The 23,608-nt window shown below is 32.7% G+C and overlaps 3 protein-coding genes across 7 annotated transcripts; all 3 read left to right on the top strand.

Annotated features, from left to right (window-relative positions):
* Positions 1-1,898: 1,898 nt before the first annotated feature.
* Positions 1,899-14,228, top strand: LOC8275700 (probable serine/threonine-protein kinase SIS8). Its single transcript, XM_002532449.4, has 13 exons — positions 1,899-3,590; positions 4,988-5,425; positions 6,844-6,947; positions 7,405-8,690; positions 8,785-8,825; positions 9,432-9,500; positions 10,497-10,597; positions 11,156-11,234; positions 11,338-11,436; positions 11,543-11,611; positions 11,799-11,848; positions 11,942-12,118; positions 13,564-14,228. Exons 1-13 carry the CDS (start codon positions 3,105-3,107, stop codon positions 13,721-13,723), a joined length of 3,159 nt encoding a protein of 1,052 aa, XP_002532495.2. The 5' UTR covers positions 1,899-3,104; the 3' UTR covers positions 13,724-14,228.
* A 404-nt stretch (positions 14,229-14,632) lies between these two features.
* Positions 14,633-15,824, top strand: LOC8275699 (peptidyl-prolyl cis-trans isomerase FKBP17-2, chloroplastic). The gene is made up of 3 exons (XM_002532448.4): positions 14,633-15,096; positions 15,217-15,261; positions 15,349-15,824. The coding sequence occupies exons 1-3, from the start codon at positions 14,705-14,707 to the stop codon at positions 15,710-15,712; spliced, it is 801 nt and encodes a 266-aa protein (XP_002532494.1). The 5' UTR covers positions 14,633-14,704; the 3' UTR covers positions 15,713-15,824.
* Positions 15,825-18,291: 2,467 nt separating this feature from the next.
* LOC8275698 lies at positions 18,292-23,527 on the top strand. Of its 5 annotated transcripts, none has more exons than XM_002532447.4 (10): positions 18,292-18,450; positions 18,537-18,606; positions 18,934-19,001; positions 19,773-19,834; positions 20,609-20,690; positions 20,816-21,049; positions 21,653-21,781; positions 21,875-21,936; positions 22,026-22,142; positions 23,263-23,527. In XM_002532447.4, exons 1-10 carry the CDS (start codon positions 18,400-18,402, stop codon positions 23,318-23,320), a joined length of 933 nt encoding a protein of 310 aa, XP_002532493.2. In that variant the 5' UTR covers positions 18,292-18,399; the 3' UTR covers positions 23,321-23,527. The 5 variants fall into 5 exon arrangements, with proteins under 5 accessions (XP_002532493.2, XP_015582909.2, XP_015582912.2 ...); XM_015727423.3 differs by having other exon boundaries at positions 23,283-23,527; XM_015727426.3 differs by having other exon boundaries at positions 23,289-23,527.
* The last annotated feature ends 81 nt before the right edge of the window (positions 23,528-23,608 follow it).

The raw sequence follows: 23,608 nt of genomic DNA on the forward strand, positions 1-23,608 counted from the left end.
TATTAATTTCAATTATTATTATTGGTTGACCATCATATTAATTTAATAATAATTATTATAAAAATATTTAGGTTGAATATATTAAAAACATTATGTCTTGCTTCAATCTATGTTGATAAAATAAATTTTAGTTGCATCACTAGCTTGAATAATTAGAGAAAAATGAACATCGCCGTCTCACTTATTAAATCTAAACTTAAGATTAAAAGAAAGTGATTACTAAGTAATTTATTAGTCTAAATATTATTTTTATCATATAATTTTCATAAATCATTTTATTTATATATTTATTTTATATTTTATTTTATTTTTTATAAATATTATATTTTTTCAAAAATTAATTTTAAATTTTTATATAATAATTAATTTTTATAATAAATAGTTTTATAGTTATTGAGAAATCGATCTCGTGGTGAACTTATTAATTTTTATGGTTTTACTGATTCAAATTAATTAAAAAAAAAGGTTACGAATGATGTGGATTTTGTTTTATTTTACTACATACTAAAAAGAAAAATAACAAATAAAATTGGAGCTGAATCCAAAAAAATATATTATTTTATCTGTATTAGATATATATGGAAGGCATGCATTGTTTAGAAAAAAAGAAAAGAAAAACAAAGGGGTCTTAATAGTGTAAATATCCACGTGATTCTAATTCCCCATTCTCACGTGTGGTTTTACAATTTGATTAGATAAGAAAAATTCTTTCTATTATTTTCTTTAATTTTCCTGGGAGCCAAACAAAACATAATAAAAAAAAAAAAAACGTTTCATCTATACTGGAAATTAATGCAGAAAGTCAAGATTCTTTCCCCTGTGCCAAATATTCAGCAAACGGTGGCTCCAATAACCCAATCACAGCCGTAATTCTGATACACCTAAAATATCATCAAACTTATAATAATACTATATTTAGTCAATTTATTTATTTCTTTTACATTTTTTTTAAATAACAATGGAGATGTAAATTTAAAATAACAAATTAAGCAAAATGAGTAGATATTACCCATATCAACCAATTTTAATATTCAATTGGTCAATTTTACTTCTAATTGAATTCTTTTATCTCTTAAGTTAAAGATGATAACTATTTACTGTTTTAATAATTATATTCAAAAATATATGAAATAGGTAAAATAAATTAAAAGTATAAAATATTTAACATTGATATATTTTTTCAAAGTGAAAAACCAAATCTAATTATAAAAAATTAAATTTATTTATTTAATAAATAACTAAATCATCTGAAATTTCTAAAATAAATAATTAAATTAAGTTTACTAATAGTTTGATATTTTGACCCGTAAGGAAATGCGGCAAAAGACTTTTTTTTTACACTTATTATAAAATACTAAGTTTCTATCGATATTAATTATTGATTGGCGAGACTTTTTAAGATTATTTTAATTTTATAAACAAAATTATTAATTGATTAATTAGTCCACATTCTGATTAATTTTAATGTTTTAAAATTAAAATACTGAAAAATATTCAACTAATTGGACTAATTGAATAAATATCTTAACGATTTAGTAGAGTTTTTTTTTAAATATTTATTTAAATATTCATGTTAATAGTTTGTCTAATTGACCGGTTCAACAAATAAATATGAACAAAGTAAATAAGTTTTGATTTACCAAATTTTAAATTTTTAAAATTGTTCAAAACAAATTAATTATTTATTCGACCAGTTGAATTCATCCTATTTTATTAAATATGGAAAAAATAAAATTAATAATATATTAAACAAGATTTAATTAATTAAATCTAATCCTAAAATTATGAATCCCTAAACTAAAAGAGTTGTAACATGATATGTGAAATACTAGTAGTTAGCAAATCCCCACTGAAATGGAAGATAAAAACAAAACTTGTTAAATAAGGAAAAACATAATTTTACAGTTGCTATATAGTTAATGGTTTCCAACAACTTGCATGTAAATTTGACACTTTAGTTGGAACAAAAATGTTGTCCATGATCTAAAAAAAGCAGAAATTTAATACTAAACGACAAACATATAAAAAAGAGAGAAAAAGAAAATCACTTTGTAAGAAAGGAAAAAAGAAAGAAAAAAAAGAAAAACATCATCTTTCTTCCCAACTTGCACATTCAATATTCCATTCCTCTCCTCGACACATAATTCCAACTCATACTGCCATCATCATGCTTAGGAGTTTGAAACTCCAATCTCATTTAGAGAGAGAAAATAGAAAATGGTATTACTTGTTAATATTTTTTTTTAAGACCCTTTTGAGAGGGAGCAGTGGACATAGGTTTTGGAACTTTTTAGAGAGAGAGAGAGAGAGAGAGAGAGAGCTGACCAGTTGGGTTGAACTGAGCTTGAGTTTTTGAGTTTATGTTTGCTGATGGTGGTGCTGGTGTTTGCCACCCAATTAAGTGAATAATAACCTTTCTATGGGACCGTGAAATCGTTTATGTGCCTCAAAAACTACAAGTGGGTCATTCTTTTTCTTTTAGTTTTTTTGAGGTCCTACTCTCCCACTTGTTGGTCTTTGCTGTCTCTCTGCTTCTGCAAATCTCTTCTTCTCCTACTTACCTTTTTTCAAAACTAACCCATTTTCTCTACTCTCTTTTCTATGTGCTTACATCTGTTTTCTTTTTTCTCTTTGTCCAAAGAAAGATCTAATCTTTTTCACTTTCTGGGTTTTGCTTCTTTAAAGATCACTTTTTTGTTTAGCAACAAGATCATTCTACGGTGGTATGTACATTAAAACTTGTGCAGGACATGCATGCCTGTACCTGAGTTTTGAATTTTATTGACCTCCGATTGTTTTTACTTCTGTGGAAGTTATCTTTCAAGTTAAGCATCGGGGTGTTCTTTAAATTGGGAAAGCTGGACTGGGCTTGCTTGAAGTGATTGTTGTTGCTTATTGGATTTGATTGGTTGAATTTTGATGTAGGGTGATAAGTCAAAAGGGTTTACTTTCTTTATTTATTTATTTAGATTGCTTGAGTTTCATTTTCTTTAAGTGTTGTTTTACTCATTGAGATTTCATGCTTGGGCCAAGAGAATGGAGAGGTTTCTGGCCAGATTTTTATTTCTTTAGCATTGAATATTCAAGAAACTCAGTGAGATAAGATGAAGAACCTTCTTAAAAAGCTTCACATCATGCCTAATCAATCGCAGGATGCAGAAGGGTCTAGTTCATCAAGGGGAAATAAATCTAGTAATGCATCTTCCCCAGATAGACTTTTGCCCTCTAAGTCACAGGAGCATAATAAACCCTTTTCAGGGATTTCAAATTGGTTGAATTCTGTTGCTAATAGAAAAAGTCCTAGTCCGCCATCATCTTCAAATGTGACTATAGGAGAGAGAACTGAACCACCTGAGTCAATTAGTAGTAGTGGTGGTTTGGATGTTGTTTCGGATGCAGTGAGGCGTGATTCAGGCTCTACTACATCAAGGGATCCTGATATTGAGGAGGAATATCAGATACAGCTGGCTTTGGAGTTGAGTGCAAGAGAGGATCCTGAGGCTGTTCAAATTGAGGCTGTTAAACAAATAAGTCTGGGCTCTTGTGCTCCTGAGAATACTCCAGCTGAAGTTGTTGCTTATCGATACTGGGTAAGTTTGTCTCTTCATTTTCACCCCTTCAATCTATTCAAAGCATTCTTCTTTACAATCTGAATACTTTGTCAGACTTGTTTTGGGAATGCTTGCTTACCAGCAAATCGTTAAGTCAACTTCTTTATGGTCTAAATAAATATGTCAAGGCCATAGTGTCATATGATTTGTGGAAAATATATGTGATTGGAACATATTCGCTCTATTGTCCTACAAATGCTTTGAATATTGTTAAGAAATGAGCTAAACAGAGTAGAAGGTTGGGGGTTGTGGCATTTTACAACTGGATTATTAATGAGGATTGGGGGTTGTGGCATTTTACATATGGAAAATGGAGCTAAACTTGCAGGAAAATCAGTGGTGGGGCTGGTGTTATCCAAGCAAGTCTAGCTATCCTTGTTTTTCTTTTTTTCTTTTTTTCTTTTTTACCTCCTGCACCTGTAACAAATAAAAAGACAAACTGTTCAATATATTGTATCAGCCTGTTCTTTTAAACAAAATTGATTAGAGTTGCCATCATTGCTGCTCCGTGTCACTGATTTTGGTTGGTTGGAAGTTAGCAATAGTTTCACGATCGTGACCTTAACCATATACAAAACCTAGTCTCACAGTTGAAAGAAGAAAAGGGAAAGGAATGGATCGGGACTTCTTATCTTTCAATAACCAAGTGAAAACAGTTAATTAATGATAGAATCTTACATTGAGAGAAAGAGAAGCGGAGGAATGACAGATTGTGTCCTTTTTACCTTAGATGTTTGAAGCTATTGTTTTCCTCTTTCCTCATCCATCACTGGACTTTTTTTAGTACTTGAGATTAGTGATTTCAAAACTAGTTTTATGCTCAAATTTTAATCAGTGAAGTGGTTAAAAATTGTTTAATTTTTGGTGAATAATATCCAGGTCTTCCTTATTTAGTTATTCATTTCTCTTTGGCTTAGTAGTTTAAAATTAAAGTAGCCACTTTATAAAATCTAAATGTACTAAGACGTGTATTGTTAAATTGCACGTAATCAAGAAGATATTTGATGGCCATATCGTATTGGAAATTGGAGAAGATGACTTTTAATGGAGTGATAATGGAGGAAAAATGGTTTATGTATAAGTGAGCAGTTGAAGACATATTATCAACTTTTAAATAAGTATATATTATCTTTTCTGTTGCTTGCATTATAACAGCATAGACTCTCGGTTAGGCCACTGTTTTCGGCATAAAATTGCAGTAAAATGTTCTTTTCTAATTTTGCTACTTAATAAAAGGATTGATTTGGAACTTTGCAGGACATTTACATGATGTACACTATAACAGTTCTTCTTTTGCCACTCTTTTCTTAAACTTTCTTTATCTCATCTTTATTCTTTTCTAACTAATCTCATGTAGATTTATCCATGCTTCGCAGAATTACAATGCTCTTAGCTATGATGACAAGGTCTTGGATGGTTTCTATGATGTGTATGGAATTCTGATGGAGTCGACATCAGAAAGAATGCCGTCTCTAGTTGATTTGCAAGGAACACCTGTCTCAGACAGTATCAGCTGGGAGGCAGTGCTGGTTAATAGGGCTGCTGATGCTAACTTGTTGAAACTTGAACAGAAGGCGCTACAAATGGCCGTCAAGTCAAGGTCGGAATCTCTAATTTCTGCAGACAGAGAGTTTGTGCAAAAGCTTGCTGTTTTAGTTTCTGATTACATGGGTGGTTCAGTTGGGGATCCTGAAAACATGTTGAGAGGATGGCAAAGTCTTAGCTACAGTTTAAGAGCAACACTAGGTAGCATGGTTCTGCCACTTGGTTCTCTTACAATAGGATTGGCTCGTCATCGTGCATTGATGTTCAAGGTAATTACTTATCTTCCATTTATGGTCTGATAAACTAGTGTAGGATGCTAACATGAGATTCTAAATGAAGTCTAAACTCATGAATGTGGTTGAGAGTTTATTTGATGTGGATCTGAAATAACACCTATTTTTATGAACTTCAAGTCCACACTCTATAACTCTAATAAGCCTATTATCCACAATAATGAACCTAACCTAGAACCATGAGTCTAATCAAACAAAACCTATGTATTATCAAGTCCAAACCTAACAGATTGAAATCTTTCCATCCAAATGCAAGTTTAACGACATTTTTGTGCTTGAGCATTAATTGTTACATTTGTTATACTTGTGGCAATGCTAATTATTTCAATTCACAGCTGCTCTTTTCCTAGAAAACAATTTCTTGCTTGCTTACAGTGTCGTGCCAATATAATTACCTACTAGAGAAGAAGATAAATTAGATCAGCTACATGATTGCCAACTTTGGTTGCAATTTTGGTCTCTCAGAAAAGTGTAACAGTTGCTATGCAACTAGTGGTACCATGAATTAGTAAAAAATATTCTAATGAATAGTGATGACATTACTCTTGTGATTGCTAATGTCATCAAATAGTATGGCAAGAACTTAGTCAAAAGTAATACTAAATATCACCCAAAATAACTATTAATTGAAGGACAATACGCGGATATGCAAAAGGAGTCTAAAAGTTTTAGCAGATAATCTTTGTATATATATTTGAAGGATGCCATGATCTGGTGATAAATCTAGTGTAAAATCAAGCTTTGACTTGGAATCTGGCTTGAGAAAAGAAAGGCAGTCTACAAAAGTTCTCTATGGCAATTGGACAGTGGGCTGGAGACTAGAATGTTGGTGTTTCTGACAAAAGACGAAGCAATCTGCCTTTACATTGTAATGGCTGTGATGGCCAGACAAGTAGCCAGTCCGATGAATATATGAATTTAAAATGTCCATAATCAAATGTGGTGAAGTTTTACAGGATTCAGATGCTGTTTTTAACCTGTTGTCTGAAACCATTAGCAACTCTTTATATTAAATAAAGGAAGAGAAGAATTGCAACGTGATTAAAATTTACACCAATGAGTGATAATACTGTTGTTGTTAATCACAGGAAAAGCAATTAAGTTAAAGAACATTCTGCAATCTTTTAGCAGCATATCTTCTCAACTGGGACCAAATTATCCATGAAATCAGCTTTCTTCTACCATGTTTTTCCTATTTAAATTTTTTTTACAAGTGAACTCTTTTCATTGTCTTGGAAAGTGTCAAGTCAATTGCTTTCCTAATTATCTGAGCATTATAGTTGCCTTGCTCTGTTGGAACTAACTCTTAATTTACGTTATCGGCCTAACTTTTGAAGCCTTTGTTTTCTACTAATTGCTTCTCTCCTGTACCTTTTGCTTTATATGATTCGTAGGTTTTGGCTGATAGTGTGGGCATACCATGCCGGCTAGTAAAAGGTCATCAGTACACAGGTTCTGATGATGTGGCCATGAATTTTGTGAAAATTGACGATGGAAGGTAATTGCAGTTATAAGTTTGGTTTTTTTTTTTTCTTTCTGTGATGACAACTATATTTTTTTATTTCATATTTGTGTTTTACATCAGATATTTTTGGATTTAATTCAATGATTGCTGTGCATCAAAACATGATTATCTTGCAAATGTGAGCTGCTGTACTCTGACTCTTCTAGTCTGATTTTTTACTTTCAAATCTAGATGATGCTATTTAATCATAATTCTCAAAGTAACTTTTACCTGTGCTTGAGATTTCTTACAGTTACAGCTTCATCAGGTTGCTGTTGGACATATTTTTATGTATTAGGGTTGGTTGTGAGGATTTTGCATGCATTTAATTTTCAAATATCAGCCTTTATGATCTTAGAGAATGAAATTGCCTCTAAATAATCTATTATCTTGTTGAAGAACATTGAAGTTATGAAGTACTTATTTAAGGTGATGGATGACATGGTTCCAGGGAATACATCGTTGATCTAATGGCAGATCCTGGCACACTTATTCCTTCTGATGTAGCTGGTTCGCATATAGAATATGATGAGTCTTTCTCTTCTGCCAGTCCTTTGTCGCGAGACATTGACTCATCTCATGTAGCTTCTTGTAGTAGTGGAGTAGAGAGTTCATTTGAAGAACATTCAGATGTTGGGACTTTGGAGAAGAGTTCCAGAATAAGGAATGTTGCTGCTGCAGGAAACCAACCTGATAACAGGTGTGAATTACTTGAATGTACGAATGTGCGCAGAACGAATAAAATTGAAGAAGAATCAAAGATGTCAGATGGATTTAAAAAATCTTCCAATGTAGAGAAGGTGCTGGCGAGAGATGGTCCTGTAAGACCTAATTATCCTTTTTCACATGCAAGATCTCCTTCATGGACTGAAGGTGTTAGCTCTCCTGCTGCACGTAGAATGAAAGTGAAAGATGTTTCACAATACATGATTGATGCTGCTAAAGAGAATCCACAGTTAGCCCAGAAACTGCATGATGTATTGCTAGAAAGTGGTGTTGTGGCTCCCCCTAGCTTGTTTACCGAAATTTATTCTGAGCAGTTGGATGTTCAAACAAGTGGGGCCAAGTCTGTTATAGAAGAGAAGGATGATCAGAAACAGAAGAGTGAACTCCAGCATCCAAAAGATCAAGGAGATCTTATTCCTGCTCGATTTTTGCCTCCTCTTCCTCATCACAGAGCACATTCTAAAGCAAGTCCTGCTTTTAGTCAACCTCAGCAACTTAAACCTGTGGAAGGTTTAGGGGTCAGCCATCCTTTTGATATAAGGGAGGTTGCTGGACCTGTGTCTTTGCAGTCTGAAGTAACTCCTGTGAGTTATGCAAAAAATGTTCCTGTTGCTGCAGCAGCTGCCGCTGCTGCAGCTGTTGTTGCATCTTCTATGGTTGTTGCTGCAACAAAGTCAAGCACTGACTCAAACCTTGAACTGCCTGTAGCAGCTGCTGCCACTGCCACTGCTGCAGCTGTAGTTGCAACTACTGCAGCTGTCAGTAAGCAGTATGAGCAATGTGCACGGAGTGATGGAGATGCAGACAGTGCTGGCAATGAGCCTAGGGGTAGTGGGGACCGTGGTAGTGGAGGCCGGGAACGTGATACTTTAGAAGAAACTTCAGAAGGAGAGAGAATATCTGATAGATCAGCAAGTAATGATAGCTCAAAATCAGATGTGGCACTAGATGATGTTGCTGAATGTGAGATTCCATGGGAGGAAATTACCTTGGGTGAACGCATTGGACTTGGTACTGCTCTTTGCATAATCTACCAATAGCAACCCTGATTACTCTTTGTACTAATATTGCATTTCATTGCTTTGCTGCGCCCTTTGTATTGCAGGATCGTATGGAGAGGTATATCGTGGAGACTGGCATGGAACTGTGGGTATTCTCATGTCAATTAACTTATTCCCCATTTTTTCCTTCAAATGTATCCTAGAATGTCAATTGGCATTTTATATCTACCAGCTGCAGATTCGCAGATGTCTAACTAACATGATGAGTACCTAAAGGTTTGCAATCAGATTTGAAAGAATTCCCTTCTTCTGGAGGAGTTAACACCACTTGCATCTTGATTAGGATCCTAGGCAACAAGAGTGAAAAAGATGTGGACAGTTCTATGTTAGGTTTAAGGAGACCAGAGAAGATTTGGCAAAAATTGGCAGATGATTGACATAGAAACATAGAAAGTCCTTTCTTTCCCAAACCTTTGGCAAAACTTTCTGTGGAGGTTTTTTTTTCAGTTATACCTCTTAAATTCTTGAAGATTCTCCTTAGTTTCGGGAATAGAAATCCAAGGAACAATGTTTGTGTAGGGAAAAGATTATGGGATCGATTAAAGTTTGATAATGCAGCTAATGTCCTTGTTAGATTAAGGGTAAAATAGATAAACTAAATGGAAGGTCTGCTATTAATTCTAACTGTTTATTTGAATCACAGTCTTTAGAGGTTTCTATAGTTACCTGATTGCCATATTATTTTCAATAGGAAGTTGCTGTGAAGAGGTTCCTGGACCAAGGTATTTCTGTTGAATCACTTGAAGAATTCAGAAGTGAGGTACAAGCTCCCTCTCTTTCTTCTCCTATCTTAGATTCACTTATCTTTGGAACCTTTAAGGCAAGGCATAGATTTATATTATATTGTTATTGGGATGCTTCTTGTGAGATATGCAATAAAATTGTGGTAATTTCTATCTTATCATTAATGTCATATCCATGTGGGCCACACACATCACATGTCCCCATTATTTCTAAATTATATAAAATTGTGAAAAATCTTAGATATCTTTCGTAAGGGGATATTGGTTGCTATAAGCATTAAGAGGGTTGAGTTCATGAAAGAACTATACTATTTTGAATAGATCTCAGTACTTTATGCTTATACAAAAAATTTTACAGGTTGATGTTATGGTTATACATACATACATATATGTACATGTTCTTAAATTTGCACTAAAACTTTCTTCATTACAAATATGTTGAGTTCTTCCTATTGGCTCCGATATCTTTGTGATAGAATGGTTTGCTCTCATAATATTTGTAGAAGGTGATATCTATCCTTTGTCTGCAGTACACTTATACTAAGTTCTAAAACATTATGAGTCAATGGTTTTGTTGGATGTGCCAATCAAATGAAAAATTAAAATTCCTGGAAAGATATTCACATTTAATGCTTAACTGGACTCAAATCATATGTATTTAATACCGATACACTGTTGACTGAGTTTGTTGGTCGCCCATATGCTTTGATTGTTTGGCACAGTTATCTACCTGATAAAATCTGTTTCCAATTGTTATATGACTCAAATTAATATGTTTGACTATAATCTTTAGGATAGGCAGTTCAATTTTGCAATATCTCATTGGGCAAGTCAGTTTCGAAACATTTTCCTTTCCCTTGAAATTAAGATATAGCTCTGTTAATTTTCACATTGTACTTTTACATGCATTCTTGACGTAATGTGGATGAAATAATTACATTTTATTCTGATATACTTTAAGTGCTAAGAATTTTATTTATCTCACTTACTTTACTTGCAACTTGAAATGCAAGGTTCGAATCATGAAAAGACTTAGACATCCCAATGTGGTTCTCTTCATGGGAGCAGTAACCCGTGCCCCAAATCTTTCCATCATTACAGAATTTCTTCCTAGGTAAGTTGTCATATTACTTTTATTATATGTTATGTTGCTGTCTGGAACTATATTTTCTGGAGTCCAAAATGCCGGAACTTCTATTTACTGCGTAAAGGAACAATCTAACTGTCAGCTCTGATCATTTTCCCATTGCAAATTGTTCTTGATTCTATAAGTGTATGATTTGAGGGCTATTTTGATAGGGAGTGCGACGAGCCACTATGCCACAAACCGAGGGCAACAGAATGAGTCCTAGAAGCGAAATACTAGACAAACTGATGGCTTTGTTGGAAAGTCATAATGAGTCACTGAGTTGTAGTTATTTATCAAGGCATATTAGCTTTTGCACCATGTAGAACTGCTCATCTGTCCTTATGGCTCTGCACATATTTCATCTTCTTAGTGTCTACTTGGAACTCACAGTAGTAATTTTTTTGCTTGTGCTCTGTTTCCTTTGTCAGTTTCCATTTCCTATATTCAACTATAGATTAGAGTGCTTGGTTTTTCATCTAGAGCTGTATCTTTGCCTAATATTCATGTTAATAGCAATATTGAAGCGCGATGTTTGTTTTGCAGAGGTAGTTTGTATAGATTACTCCACAGGCCTAACAATCAATTAGATGAGCGCAGGCGATTGAGGATGGCCTTTGATGCTGTATGATACTATTCTCTTGCCTTATATCCCAAACATTCATTTATACAAATGTTCTCTATCTTGTGAGTTCACTAGACCCTTTTTTTCTGTTATAAATGTTCAGGCTAGGGGAATGAATTATTTGCACAACTGTACCCCAATGATAGTACACCGTGATTTGAAGTCCCCAAATCTTCTAGTTGATAAAAACTGGGTTGTGAAGGTATCCTTTATCTTTTCAGAGAGACTTTGGACACATTTGTTATGCCCTTCCATAATTCAATTATCCCCTACATCTAATCCTGCATATTATGGTACTTGCCATTTAGGTTTGTGATTTCGGGCTATCACGAATGAAGCACAGCACATTTCTATCTTCAAGATCAACTGCAGGAACGGTAAGCTCTTGTCTTTGCCCTTGTGTCGCACAGATTTACAGATAGAATAATGGATGCTAATAGCTTTTTCCTGAAATTGAGCATTATTGATGGGTTGTGCTGGTTAGCTTTTTTGGGTCTTCTACTATGTTATTGGGTACATTACTTTGAAGTGTATGACGCTTGTCATTCTTGCATTATCCTTCAGGCTGAGTGGATGGCCCCAGAAGTGCTAAGGAATGAACCTTCAGATGAAAAGTATGCAACTGCTTTTTGTATTTGATAGTAATATTTCTTTTTGACTCTTTTAAAACATTGTAGTAATAATATACCATGTGGATCAATATACAGGTGTGATGTCTATAGTTATGGAGTTATTTTATGGGAGCTCTGTACAATGAGGCAACCTTGGGGTGGAATGAATCCAATGCAAGTTGTTGGTGCAGTTGGATTTCAACAACGACGTCTTGACATTCCAGATGATTTGGATCCTGCCATTGCAGATATTATTAGGAGGTGCTGGCAGACGTAAGTATTTTGTTTTTATTTTATCTAACTTTTTTGTTAATTTTTTGGGTCAGATGATAATAGATGTTCCTTTAAAAGCTGCAACAATTAAAATACATTAAGCTTGACGCCTTAAGAAAATGACTTGCCTACTCTGGATGTATTATACCAATACACAGGTGGCATTACCCCAGTGTAGTCAAGTTTTTTCCCATCTCTAATGACCATTGAGGAATCCCTCCATCCAATCAGGTGGATCCAGAAACAAGACATTTTGGGTTGCCTGATATTTGAATTGTGTTTACCATGAATATTCTGGATGAATATTTCTGTCTTTTTGATACCCTTTATTATTTTCCCAAGCATACTTGGTTTCCTCATCTAAATTAAGAATATGTATCAACAATTTCTACTGAACTAGATGATATACATATCCTAATGATGGAACTGGCAGCTCAACAGGACATCTGGTGGCAAAAATTTACATGTGTCAAGTGATGTCTTTAGCACATAATTTGTTAGACTTTATCATTCTTTTATTTTATTTTGTCTTCATTTTCTTTTTGCAACTCTGAGATAGGTAAAAATATTTACCTTCTCAAGGGATATTTCAACAACCTGAATAACTGACTACCTTCTCAGCAATAAGCATATCCTTGTCATCTGCAAAAGTTGGGAGGTTGTATTTGCTATTTGGGCTTCTAACAATTCTTGGAAACTAATTCTGAATGTCTTGTTTTGAGTTTTTCAAATTGTGCTAGGCAAGGCTTTTTTGGATGTGAATCTCCACTGTTTTGGTTTCATAGAATGGTCCGTGATTGTATGTATGCCTCCTGTCAATTCCTTTCAGAGCAAATAATCATTTCTACCTCGTGAATGCGGCCTTCTATATTGTGTTCATATAAAGTTATTATCTCATCCAAATTCATTATAATTTATTGTAATATTTTGACCCAAATAAAGAAAAAGTTTGCTCATGTATGTCGTTTGTTTAATTTCTCTCAAACTGGATATATTTTCTCATTTATTAATCTCTGTAAGCAATATATTGCATTTTAAATTGCACCAGTGCAGGTTATTTGGCATTGTTTCTAATAATCTTGCCTTTTCCTTTCGTCGATTAATGGTTTTTTCCTTTTATTTCTCAAATCCTAAATTTACTTCTACTCTTTTTTTTTTTTTTCCTTTAAATGTTTGAATTCTGCTACTTGTCGAAAGCAGAACGTAGCATAGGATCTTTAAATTTATACTGCAGCTGCACAATAGCTCATTTAATGTTCTTTTGTGCATGAGAGGAGGATTATCATTGGCAATATGCATTTAGATAGCATGCTGGGGGGTGGTGTATGTATTGTTTGGGTGGGGTCTGGCGGGGCGTAGCCATCCATTTTGTAGAGTAGGTTTTGGATGCATATGTTTAGTTGCACATACTGGGAATTGACTTTTAGCCTCCTTGTAAACTGTAGAGATCCGAAACTGAGGCCAACATTTGCAGAAATCATGGCTGCTTTGAAGCCATTACAGAAGCCTATAACCGGTGCTCAAGTGCCCAGATCAAATGCCCCTGCAAGAGTTGGTCGCGACAGAAATCAGATGTTCCAAGAAGCAGAAGAACAGGCAGGCTGACAGAGCAAGTTGGTGATCAAATGGAACCTTGACTCATTGGATTGCCAAATTCAGAGGCAACTTAGAGGACTTTCGGAGACGAGAAAGCACATCAGATTGCCAAAATACTGAGGAAAGTTATGGACTGTTTGGGACAAGGATTATGAGTGAGATTGATCAAAGATCATGACCCAACATATACTCCAATTTGACATGATTGTGATTCTTTTTTGTTTTTTTCTTTCTATTTTTCCCTTTCTTATTTTGTATTCTTGTGCAGTCATCCTCAATGTGTATTTGTTTGTAAAAAAAAAAAAAAAAAAAATCCATTTGAAATTGTTGTAATTAAAGTTTTGTGCTTTTTTCTTTTTGTGCTCAGTTTGTTGCCAAGACATTTCAAACTGAAGAAGCAAACGGAAAAAGCAATTTGCTGCAATTTTCAAGGTGGCAAGTTGTAATAATTGATGCCTCAAGGAATTTGATGAAAGGGATTATGCCCCTTGTTCATAACTGAGGGAAGACATAATAAAGCTTGAGAAGCTCTGTAAATGTCCAACTCACATGTGCCCTGAAAGCATGGCATAGGGCAGTTAAGCTCTATTCTAGCAGGAAGACTGACTGATAGCATCTTGTACAATGATAATTCGCATGCAGTTGGGTCACTGGCAAGTTCCTACACCAACTGCAATGTTATATTTTTTAAGAAAAACCAATGTTCAAATCATAAAAGTTATGCATTCTTAAAATATACAAAACAAAGAAGGTAAAGACCTTGGTAAGAAGTCTTCTAGTTTTCTCTGTAGCCAAACAGCCCATAAAAATGCTTAAGAAAATAAATAAGAAAGAAAGAAAGATACCCACCATTAAAATCCCATCACATGCATGGATAAGGTAGGGACCAACAGCTACTACTAAAAGGAGCAATACAAAGACTCCCTTTATTTTTCTTCCCATCTAACATCTTAATATCTAAACCAAGAAACTATCTTCATACCCTAAAAAATGGCTACTTTCTTTGGCTCTCCAACTTTTCTCTCTCACCCATTAGCAAGAACTAACTACTTCTCTTCATCATCTCAGGCACCACCTCCTCCTCCTCCTACCCCACCAACTCCACCTTCACAATCACAGTCATCAGTGCCACCACAACAGCTAAGCACAAGCTCATCTGATCGGCCAACACCAATCTCTGCTAAAGTTCAAGAACAAAAGCCTGTTAAGCCTGTTGCTGCTTCCACTACCAAAGTTGAAAGCACTGACTGGATAGCTTCCACATTAACAAGGCGGTTTGGCCTTGGTGCTGGCCTTGCTTGGGCTGGTTTTCTTGCATTTGGTGTGATCTCTGAGCAGATTAAGACCCGCCTTGAAGTCTTCCAACAAGAAGCAAATACAAGGTCTGAAATTTAATTGCGTTCAACTTATGGTTAAGTTTGTCAATGGTATGAACATATTTTAAAGTACCCATTAGGCTAACTTATAATCTCTGCTAATTAATTATATCCATTTTGATACAGAGATGTTGAGAAGGAAGACGAGGTAGTCTTGCCTAACGGCATAAGGTACATACATTGCCATCCTCAATTATACTTGCAGTTTCTTGAACTATGTAACATCATATTTTTCTGACACATGGTATTCTGAAACAGGTACATTGAATTGAGGGTTGGAGGGGGTGCTTCTCCAAGGCCAGGGGACTTGGTGGTGATTGATCTCAAGGGAAGAGTTGAAGGAAGTGGACAAGTATTTGTTGATACATTTGGAGGAGACATGAACAAGAAGAAGCCTTTGGCATTAGTAATGGGGTCAAGGCCTTATAGTAAAGGAATGTGTGAGGGTATAGAATATGTATTGAGATCAATGAAAGCTGGAGGGAAAAGGAAAGTTACAGTGCCCTCTAGTTTAGGGTTTGGAGAAAATGGTGCAGATTTAGGTTCTGGTGTACAAATCCCACCTTTTGCCACTCTTGAGTACATTGTGGAGGTTGAGAAAGTTTCAATTGCACCAGCTTGATTTTGTTTTCTTTTTTTCTTTTCTTTTTTTTCCTTTTAAATACTGAGGTGGAGTGCAAAGGTACAATTTCTTTACAATTATAATTCAAAAGAAAACCTTTTAATTTTTTTTATTTTTTATTTTTTTGGTCAATGAGGCTTAATGTTAGTAGCCATCTCTTTACAAATCTTTCACCTTGAAGATTTCATCAATTATATGAATGGTATAAATTTTAATTCTGAATTTTTAAATTTTATAAGTGAGAATAGTAACTAAGTGAAATTGAAAATACTAATTAAATCACTCATTGATTACATTGAAAGAAAAAGAAAAGTAATTCACATCTCTGTAATTTCTATTTTTATTTTAAGGAGATATCAATAGAAAGAAGAAGAAATCACATTTTTTATACAATGTTCTTTATAAGTCTTACAAAAATATATGGGCAACTTTCTTTTACCTCACTTCTTCTTTTTTTTTTTTGCATTTTCTTACCTATTTTTTATTATTTTTTTAATTTTTATACCACTTTTAGATTTATATTCTTACATTTTCTTTTAAATAATTACTTTTTTTTTAAACATAAAATAAACTTAACATAAATCAAACTAAAACCATTATTAAAAACGAATATTTTATCACATAATATTTAATAAATTTGAATTTAAATCTAAAATAATAAAAAGAATAAGAACTACATTGTTGTGTTCTCGTTTTTTAAAAAACTATTGTATCACTTTTTTTGATAAATCTCTACATGTCTTTTAATTGTGATAAATCAAAATTAGCATTGCATCTGTTTTTTAAAAAAAGAAGAGAAAAAAATTATATGATATATTAAAATATTTTAAATATAGAAACATATACTGAAGCATAATTAAAACACAAATTAAAAATAAACTCAATATATCCAAACATAAATTTATAAGAAATCAAATATGGCAACTCATTTGAAGCCAAACATAAACTCAAAGTAAATTAAAGATAAATTCATCTATAAACTTAATAGAGACCAAATATAAACTTTACTCAAATTTAATCGAAACATAAACTAAACAGAAACTAAACATAAACCAATATAAACTTGATATAACTAAAAGTAAACTCATCAGAAACTAAAGATATACTTAGTTACTCAAACAAAATATAAAATAAATAAAAACCAAGCATAAAATAACATAAATCAATATAAACCAATATAGATCAATGTATTTTCATAATATTTTGCATGTAGCATATTTTTTTTTTAAAAAGAAAAATAACAACATATTATTACTAATATTATATATTTATATATTTTTAAAAAAAATTTATCTAGATTTAGTGTAGATACCACAACTAATAAGAGAGTGACATGTATATATGAGTATTTTACACTTCAGTATTTGATGATTGATACATACTTCATCATTTAAAACTAATCAATATGTGTCAATCATCTATTAGTTTGGTATATAAATAGAAATATACACAAAGCTTAGATAATTTTTTTTTTATATTTTAATGTATTTTGTTACAATTCCTTGAAAGAAAAGTTGGTATTCATAAGGCCAAATGGCCTGCATCAGTGCACAACAAATTTATAATCTATAATCTATAATATATATAAAATAAGCTTAATTCTATAAATTCACGTTATGTAGAGTTTCAATAATAATAGAAAAATATAATTTTAATGTGATTATATAATAATTTATTATAATATTAAATACTAATATAATAATATATTAATATTAAATACATTTTAATATTAAATTCTAACAAAATAGAATGATATAATTAAGTTTTTATTAAAATAAAATAATAACTAAATATAATTAAAAATTTAATGATTATATATGCCACTAGTTTACTATATATCTATTATTTTTTTATTATTCTTTTATGATTATTAGATTTTAAGATTATTAAAATAAAATATAACTAAATATAATTATTTTCTTATAATATAATATATTATAATTAAATAAGATAATTTAAATTACAATGAATCAGCATAAAAGTAAATTGCTAGTCTTATTGATAACAAAGAAGCTGGACCTACGTCCAAGGACCAAAGCCTATAGCCTAAAATTAACATAAAATTATATAGCGTCACATATTTAGTATTACGTAGGTCCATCTTTATTTTTTGGATTTGTTTCATAAATGCAATAAAAATATAAAATAATAATAATAATAATAATATATGTAAAAATTATTGATAATAAAAATACTCAAATACAGAATTTTATTCATAAAAATATTTGATTTTATTTTTTCGATGAAAAGACATATGTTGAATATATTTTAAAAAAAATACATATTTAGTATACTTTTGATAAATAATAAATTTTTTTTGTAAATAATAATTGTATAAAATATTAAACTAATTTACATAAAATATTTATTTTTGATAAACTTAGTATATAATTTTATATAAACTCACATAATATTTTATATTTTATTAAATTTGATTTAAATTTTATAAAACTTTCTTGAATAAATATATAAAAATATTAAAAGTTTTACGGTAGCTTTTGCAAGGTTGAGAATGGAAGACGAAATTGAACATGAGACGCACATTTGAGGAGTCCTAATGCTCAATTGGTCAACAATTGAGGTTTGACCTAAGCCCAATACAATTCTTCCTAAATAAATTAATAATAATAATAATAATAACAACAACAACAAGAACTTTACACAGAGAAGTGGCATCCTATCCAAAAATGGGAACCGTTATTGACTCCCATTTTCTAGCTCTCACTGCCATCGTCACTGTAAGTCCTTACCCTCTTCAATCTCTTTCTTTCTTTAAGTTTTTTTTAAAGAATCTTTATGTTTGTTTGTTGGGTTATTTTTGTAGGTGGGATATCAGTTGCTATTCTTTATAGTCACTGCTCTACTGAAGATTGATAAAGTCACTGACTTTGCTGGTATCACTTTCAACACTCTTTACGAGTAATTTTTTCTCTTTTAATGGATTCTCTTGTTTTCCTGGCAATTCTGTTGATGGGTTGGTTGAGTCATTGAATTTACTTTTTTTTTTCCTCTTTATGTTGAAATGGTTTCTTGCACAAGTTAAAAACTATATATACAAATGAAACAAAGATAAGATTTTGGTGAGACCCTATATTATGCTCTGCAGGAGTTTGATGAATAAAAGCATATTGTCGTATTAATATTCATGTAATTTGATTCCTAGCACTGGTTAATTATGTAATCTGTAATAGATTCATTCTGTTTGATTTTTGTTATTGCAGGAAGCACTAATTTTGTTATACTTGCTGTGTTGACTTCGGTTGTGAAAGGGACATGGCATTTCAGGCAGGTAAATGTCACCCTTGTGGGCAGCTTTTAGTTTTAGTTTTAGTTTATTGTTACTAGTGTAAACCTTCAATAGATCTTATACCCTTTTAATCTAGGCTTGTTTTGTTAATTAGAATTTTAGTTTCTATTCTTTCTTTTTCATTTCAGTTATAATAAAATTTTTGCTTTACGACATTAGTGAATCTAGTGTAGCAGGTTTCCTAGTGTTTAAGAATTTATCAGAGAGGACCTTATTTTTTGAGTACATATTTGAGATGCAATGCCCACATTGCTTAGGCTGATTGGTAAAAAATGTTAGTCCTTTGGATCCTAAATCCAGGATTACAGATTAAAAAATTCTTATAGAAGATTTATATGAATTGTCTTAGGAAAAATGATTGCTTTTCTGTTTACTCTTATGGGAAGAAAGCACTTATTGCAGTATTTTATATTTTAGAAACTTAATGTTTGGCTCTGCTTTTCCCCAATCCTCAAGCTTTGGCTTTCCTCGATTTTTGTAGGATTATATTCCCGAGTTAATAATTTTGTTTTATTATTTTTGTTATAGATAATGGAAAAACTATATTCTAAGGACATTAGTGCTATCTAAGTATCTAAACAGCAAACAAGCCAGCAACAAAAACTACAAGAGAATAAATCCTTAATTATTAGGCGTAGTTCCTAAATAGCCACTGTGAAGAATTGGAGAATTGAAATTTTTTTGTTGTGATTTGGTTCTTATATATATGACTCTGTTTTGCTTAACTTTCATTCTGCTGTTCTTTTTCCTCAGGTGATCTTGAGTTTACTTGTAGTAATATGGGGTTTTCGTCTGGGATTGTTTCTATTAATGAGGTATTAATGACATGGCATTTCATGTACACTTTTTCTATTCCTCATATGCTGTTGTTATCTTGACAATAATTGGAATTTCTGGTTGTTGTATGTGTTGATAAAAAATGTGTCTGATTTGGAAGATTGTTTAATATAGGTTGTGTTTTGGTTTATCCAGCCTGCAAGTCTTTAGTCAACAGATCCCAATAAATTTACATAGCTTATGAGTTTCTCTATTGTCCATCTGGTATTTGCCCTTTGTTTGTAAAGGTTTCTGTTGCTCAGGATATTAATACAGTAGCTTAGGGATCTGAGGTACTTTTTGAAGGTTCCCCAATCCTACCTATAAATCTAATTTGCAGAGCATAAAGCGTCCAAATTGTTGTAACTAAATATATCTGATAACAAGCACCCAAAATATTAGATAAAAATATAACATGAGAAACTCTAATGGTTGATGCACTCTGGAATTACATCCATATGTGAACCCTAAACCATTTTAATGAGTAAAGGAATATTAAAAGTTGTTACTGCGTTAAAAAAAGCCATTCAAAATCAATACGACATAGCGGCAATTAAAACTATCGTCATTGGTGAAAATAGATACTTTAATTTTATCCCTAATCTCCACGATGTGTATTGGATTGGTTCATCATTAGTGTATGTATATTTGAATGCTTATGTGTGGTATGAACTATGGAGTTATGCATGTACCCCAGTAAAAGTTATAAGTTGTAATACTACATATTGATGAAAATTTTTTTACGATTTAATTCATGGAATGCTTTAAAACAGGATCCTGCAGTGGGGGGAGGACAGACGCTTTGATGAAATGCGTGGAAATTTGGGGAGATTAGCAATTTTCTGGATACTGCAGGTTTTCAGCAGTGTCCTTTCTCTTTAGATCAGCTCTAACTGTAACTTGAGGCTCAGTTTGGATATAATTTGATGTAGGAAGTACAGCTTGTCCATTATAAACCAAAATCATTTTCTTCTCTGCAGGCTGTCTGGGTGTGGACAGTGAGTTTACCTGTAACAGTGGTTAATGCAAGTGACAGAAATCCATCCCTTGAGGCTCTAGATATAATTGGATGGATTATGTGGTCTATGGGGTTTTTGTTTGAAGCTACAGCTGATCAGCAAAAACTGGCATTCAAGAACTCTCCAGAAAATAGAGGGAAATGGTGCAATGTTGGACTATGGAAGTACACTCGTCATCCAAACTATTTTGGCGAGGTTTGCCCTAAAAACTTTATGTCAATGAAACTACTTTGGAAGTAGTGTCATATTTGTTTCTGTCATTCGCTGCTAATAAATTATGAACAGGTGGCATTGCCCAGAACACAATTCTAAAGCAGCATTTTCTGTTTCATAAGTATCTTTAACAACTCACTACATCTATTCTAGTGCGCACTCGTTGCATTATGAAGCATAGCTCTGTGGTTAATGATAAAGGCGGAGCCTTTTGCTTCACTATTTTGTTGCTAAGTAGCTGATGATTAAATCAACAGACATATTTCATGTTATTTCTGCTTACTGCTTTTAGCTGAATTTAACAAGTACGTTAGCTGCTTGATCTAGATGAACAAGGAGTACATGTAAGATATGAACAAACCCATCCGTTTCTATTATACTTTGTGGAAAGAAGTGCAATATTTTTTTTGATAGTCATTTCTTTTTCTTTTCTATAATGAGCAAGTGCCTTGAATTTTCTATTCTCAAGTATTTAGCTGGAATGTCTGCATTCACTGTAAGCATAGCTCATAAGCATACTCAGAGCTGAATTGATCTTTCTTCATTTCACTTTATTAAAATAACCTCTAGGAACTTCATGAACAGATTTTTCTCTGGTGGGGAATTTTTGTGGCTTCTGCCCCTGTGCTGGAAGGTGCTGAGTGGCTTGTGATCCTTGGGCCAGTCTTTCTGACATTATTGCTTCTTTTCTTAAGTGGCATACCATTGCTTGAGGTTTTCTCTTATTTCTGCGATTGTTACTGTTAAACCTTTATCTCAGATTCTCAATCTCTTAATGCCTAATATGTTAAAAATGTATGAGAGCAGAAATCTGCTGATAAGAAATTTGGCAATGTGGCTGCATACAGGGCGTATAAGAGGACAACTAGGTGAAGTATCTTCTGTTCTGCTGTTTTCTTTTTTGCAGTGAATGAAATTTGGGCAACAAACTAACTGAATTTGGAATATTCTGTTTCAGCCCTCTCATTCCGCTGCCTTCCGAAGTTTATGGGAACTTGCCCTCATGGTTCAAAGCAACTTTCCTCTTTGAATTTCCTTTCTACAGTCGCAATCTTCCACTTGAGGGGACAACATGGTGAGACTACTGTACAATTCATTAACTTATATTTCCCTACCTTGTGAATTGGCTGATTGGCATTTCTGATATATGAAGCTGTAATGAGCTTATCTTGATTAAACTTCTCATGGGAATACATTTAAACAAGTGTGCATAAAACTATGGGAAGCAAAACTTGCTCATGCCATTTATTTGTTCCTGGAGCCAGTTGTGTTGGTGCATTTATTATGTTCTGTTGGTTGGAGATTTCTTTTTTTTCTTACAGATATGTCCATAACAAGAAACCCTAAGATTTTCCTGTCTTTCTTTTTGCTTGGAGAATTTTGACTGCATATTCTTTTCATGTTTTTTCTTATAAAAATTTCATCATTGTGATCTTGTATACTTCACTGGCTCACAGATTCTTTTGCTTGTTTGTCTTAATATTTATTCAATTATTTAGTGCTTTATTACAGGAATAAGAAATCATAAAGTAGATAGATGCAAAAATGGCTGTTTTGAGTAAAAGAAGTGAGATGGCAACTATGCAGCACTGATCCATATGGCCATCTGCTGCATTGCATTTAAGATTTAGTCCCATCTGCTCCAAATCAAGCCACCAATTAGCAGCATTACAACTGAATTGCTGTTACAGCATTGTTGTATTTGTAGTCGTCTGTATTAACACTAATGCTATTTTTAGTTGAAATCCATAAAAGAATTTATTTCATTTGATAAAAAGACGTAAGAGAGAAATAAAATGGAAATGATAAAATTGAAAGAGATATTTTATTGTTATTGAATATATTGACTTACTAATGTAGAATTTATTTGGAAATTCTACTTATTTTGTTAGAATTTAGTTTAGTTATAATCAACTCCACACAAATTTGATTATGTAAAATACTAAATTAATTTTTACTCCATTTAAAGCTTATAAATTTTTTATTTATAAATGAAATTCATTAGTTTTATAAATTTCAACTAAAACACTATGTAAAAGTATTTGCATTTGAAGAAATTGAGAAGTTAGGTAGCTACTTTGGCACCAACCTTCTCCTTTATATGAACAAGAAACATGATGTCTTTTGATTGAATTTGGTGTGGATATTTGTAACATAATTTCAGTTTTGGGTTCTGATTTGCATATGTTTCTAAGGCACTCACCACTTGTACAAGGTGTAGAACGAGCAGGGGAGACCACAGCAAAGGATTGAAGATGAGTTAGAACTTGATTCTTTGGAATTGCTCCTTTTGCCGGGTTCCTTCCAAGTTCATATTGATCATTCACAAACTCATGACTCCCCAAGTGATTTTTTTTCTGCAACTCTTATCAGTTATCTCTTGTAATATTTACATGACAGTATAGTTTTTCCATCCATTAAAATACCATTAATTAAAAGTCTGATTATCTCCGCCTAAAATTATGGACTTGCAACGGTTCTAAATTCTAACCTGACTATTTATTTAAACCAGTACTACGCACGTACATGTTTAGCTTGGCA

Source organism: Ricinus communis, chromosome 3 (genome assembly GCF_019578655.1).
Source record: "Ricinus communis isolate WT05 ecotype wild-type chromosome 3, ASM1957865v1, whole genome shotgun sequence".
Classification (NCBI taxonomy): Eukaryota; Viridiplantae; Streptophyta; class Magnoliopsida; order Malpighiales; family Euphorbiaceae; genus Ricinus; species Ricinus communis.

Bases quoted from the DNA above. Each gene is read 5' to 3' on its own strand.
- LOC8275699 (XM_002532448.4), top strand. From the start codon at position 14,705: ATGGCTACTTTCTTTGGCTCTCCAACTTTTCTCTCTCACCCATTAGCA. The intron at 15,097-15,216 runs GTCTGAAATTTA...ATTTTGATACAG, and splicing joins CAACAAGAAGCAAATACAAG to AGATGTTGAGAAGGAAGACG. The intron at 15,262-15,348 runs GTACATACATTG...ATTCTGAAACAG, and splicing joins GTCTTGCCTAACGGCATAAG to GTACATTGAATTGAGGGTTG.
- LOC8275698 (XM_002532447.4), top strand. From the start codon at position 18,400: ATGGGAACCGTTATTGACTCCCATTTTCTAGCTCTCACTGCCATCGTC. The intron at 18,607-18,933 runs GTATCACTTTCA...TTGTTATTGCAG, and splicing joins TAAAGTCACTGACTTTGCTG to GAAGCACTAATTTTGTTATA. The intron at 20,691-20,815 runs GTTTTCAGCAGT...TCTTCTCTGCAG, and splicing joins CAATTTTCTGGATACTGCAG to GCTGTCTGGGTGTGGACAGT.
- LOC8275700 (XM_002532449.4), top strand. From the start codon at position 3,105: ATGAAGAACCTTCTTAAAAAGCTTCACATCATGCCTAATCAATCGCAG. The intron at 11,235-11,337 runs GTATGATACTAT...ATAAATGTTCAG, and splicing joins TGAGGATGGCCTTTGATGCT to GCTAGGGGAATGAATTATTT. The intron at 11,849-11,941 runs GTATGCAACTGC...ATCAATATACAG, and splicing joins AATGAACCTTCAGATGAAAA to GTGTGATGTCTATAGTTATG.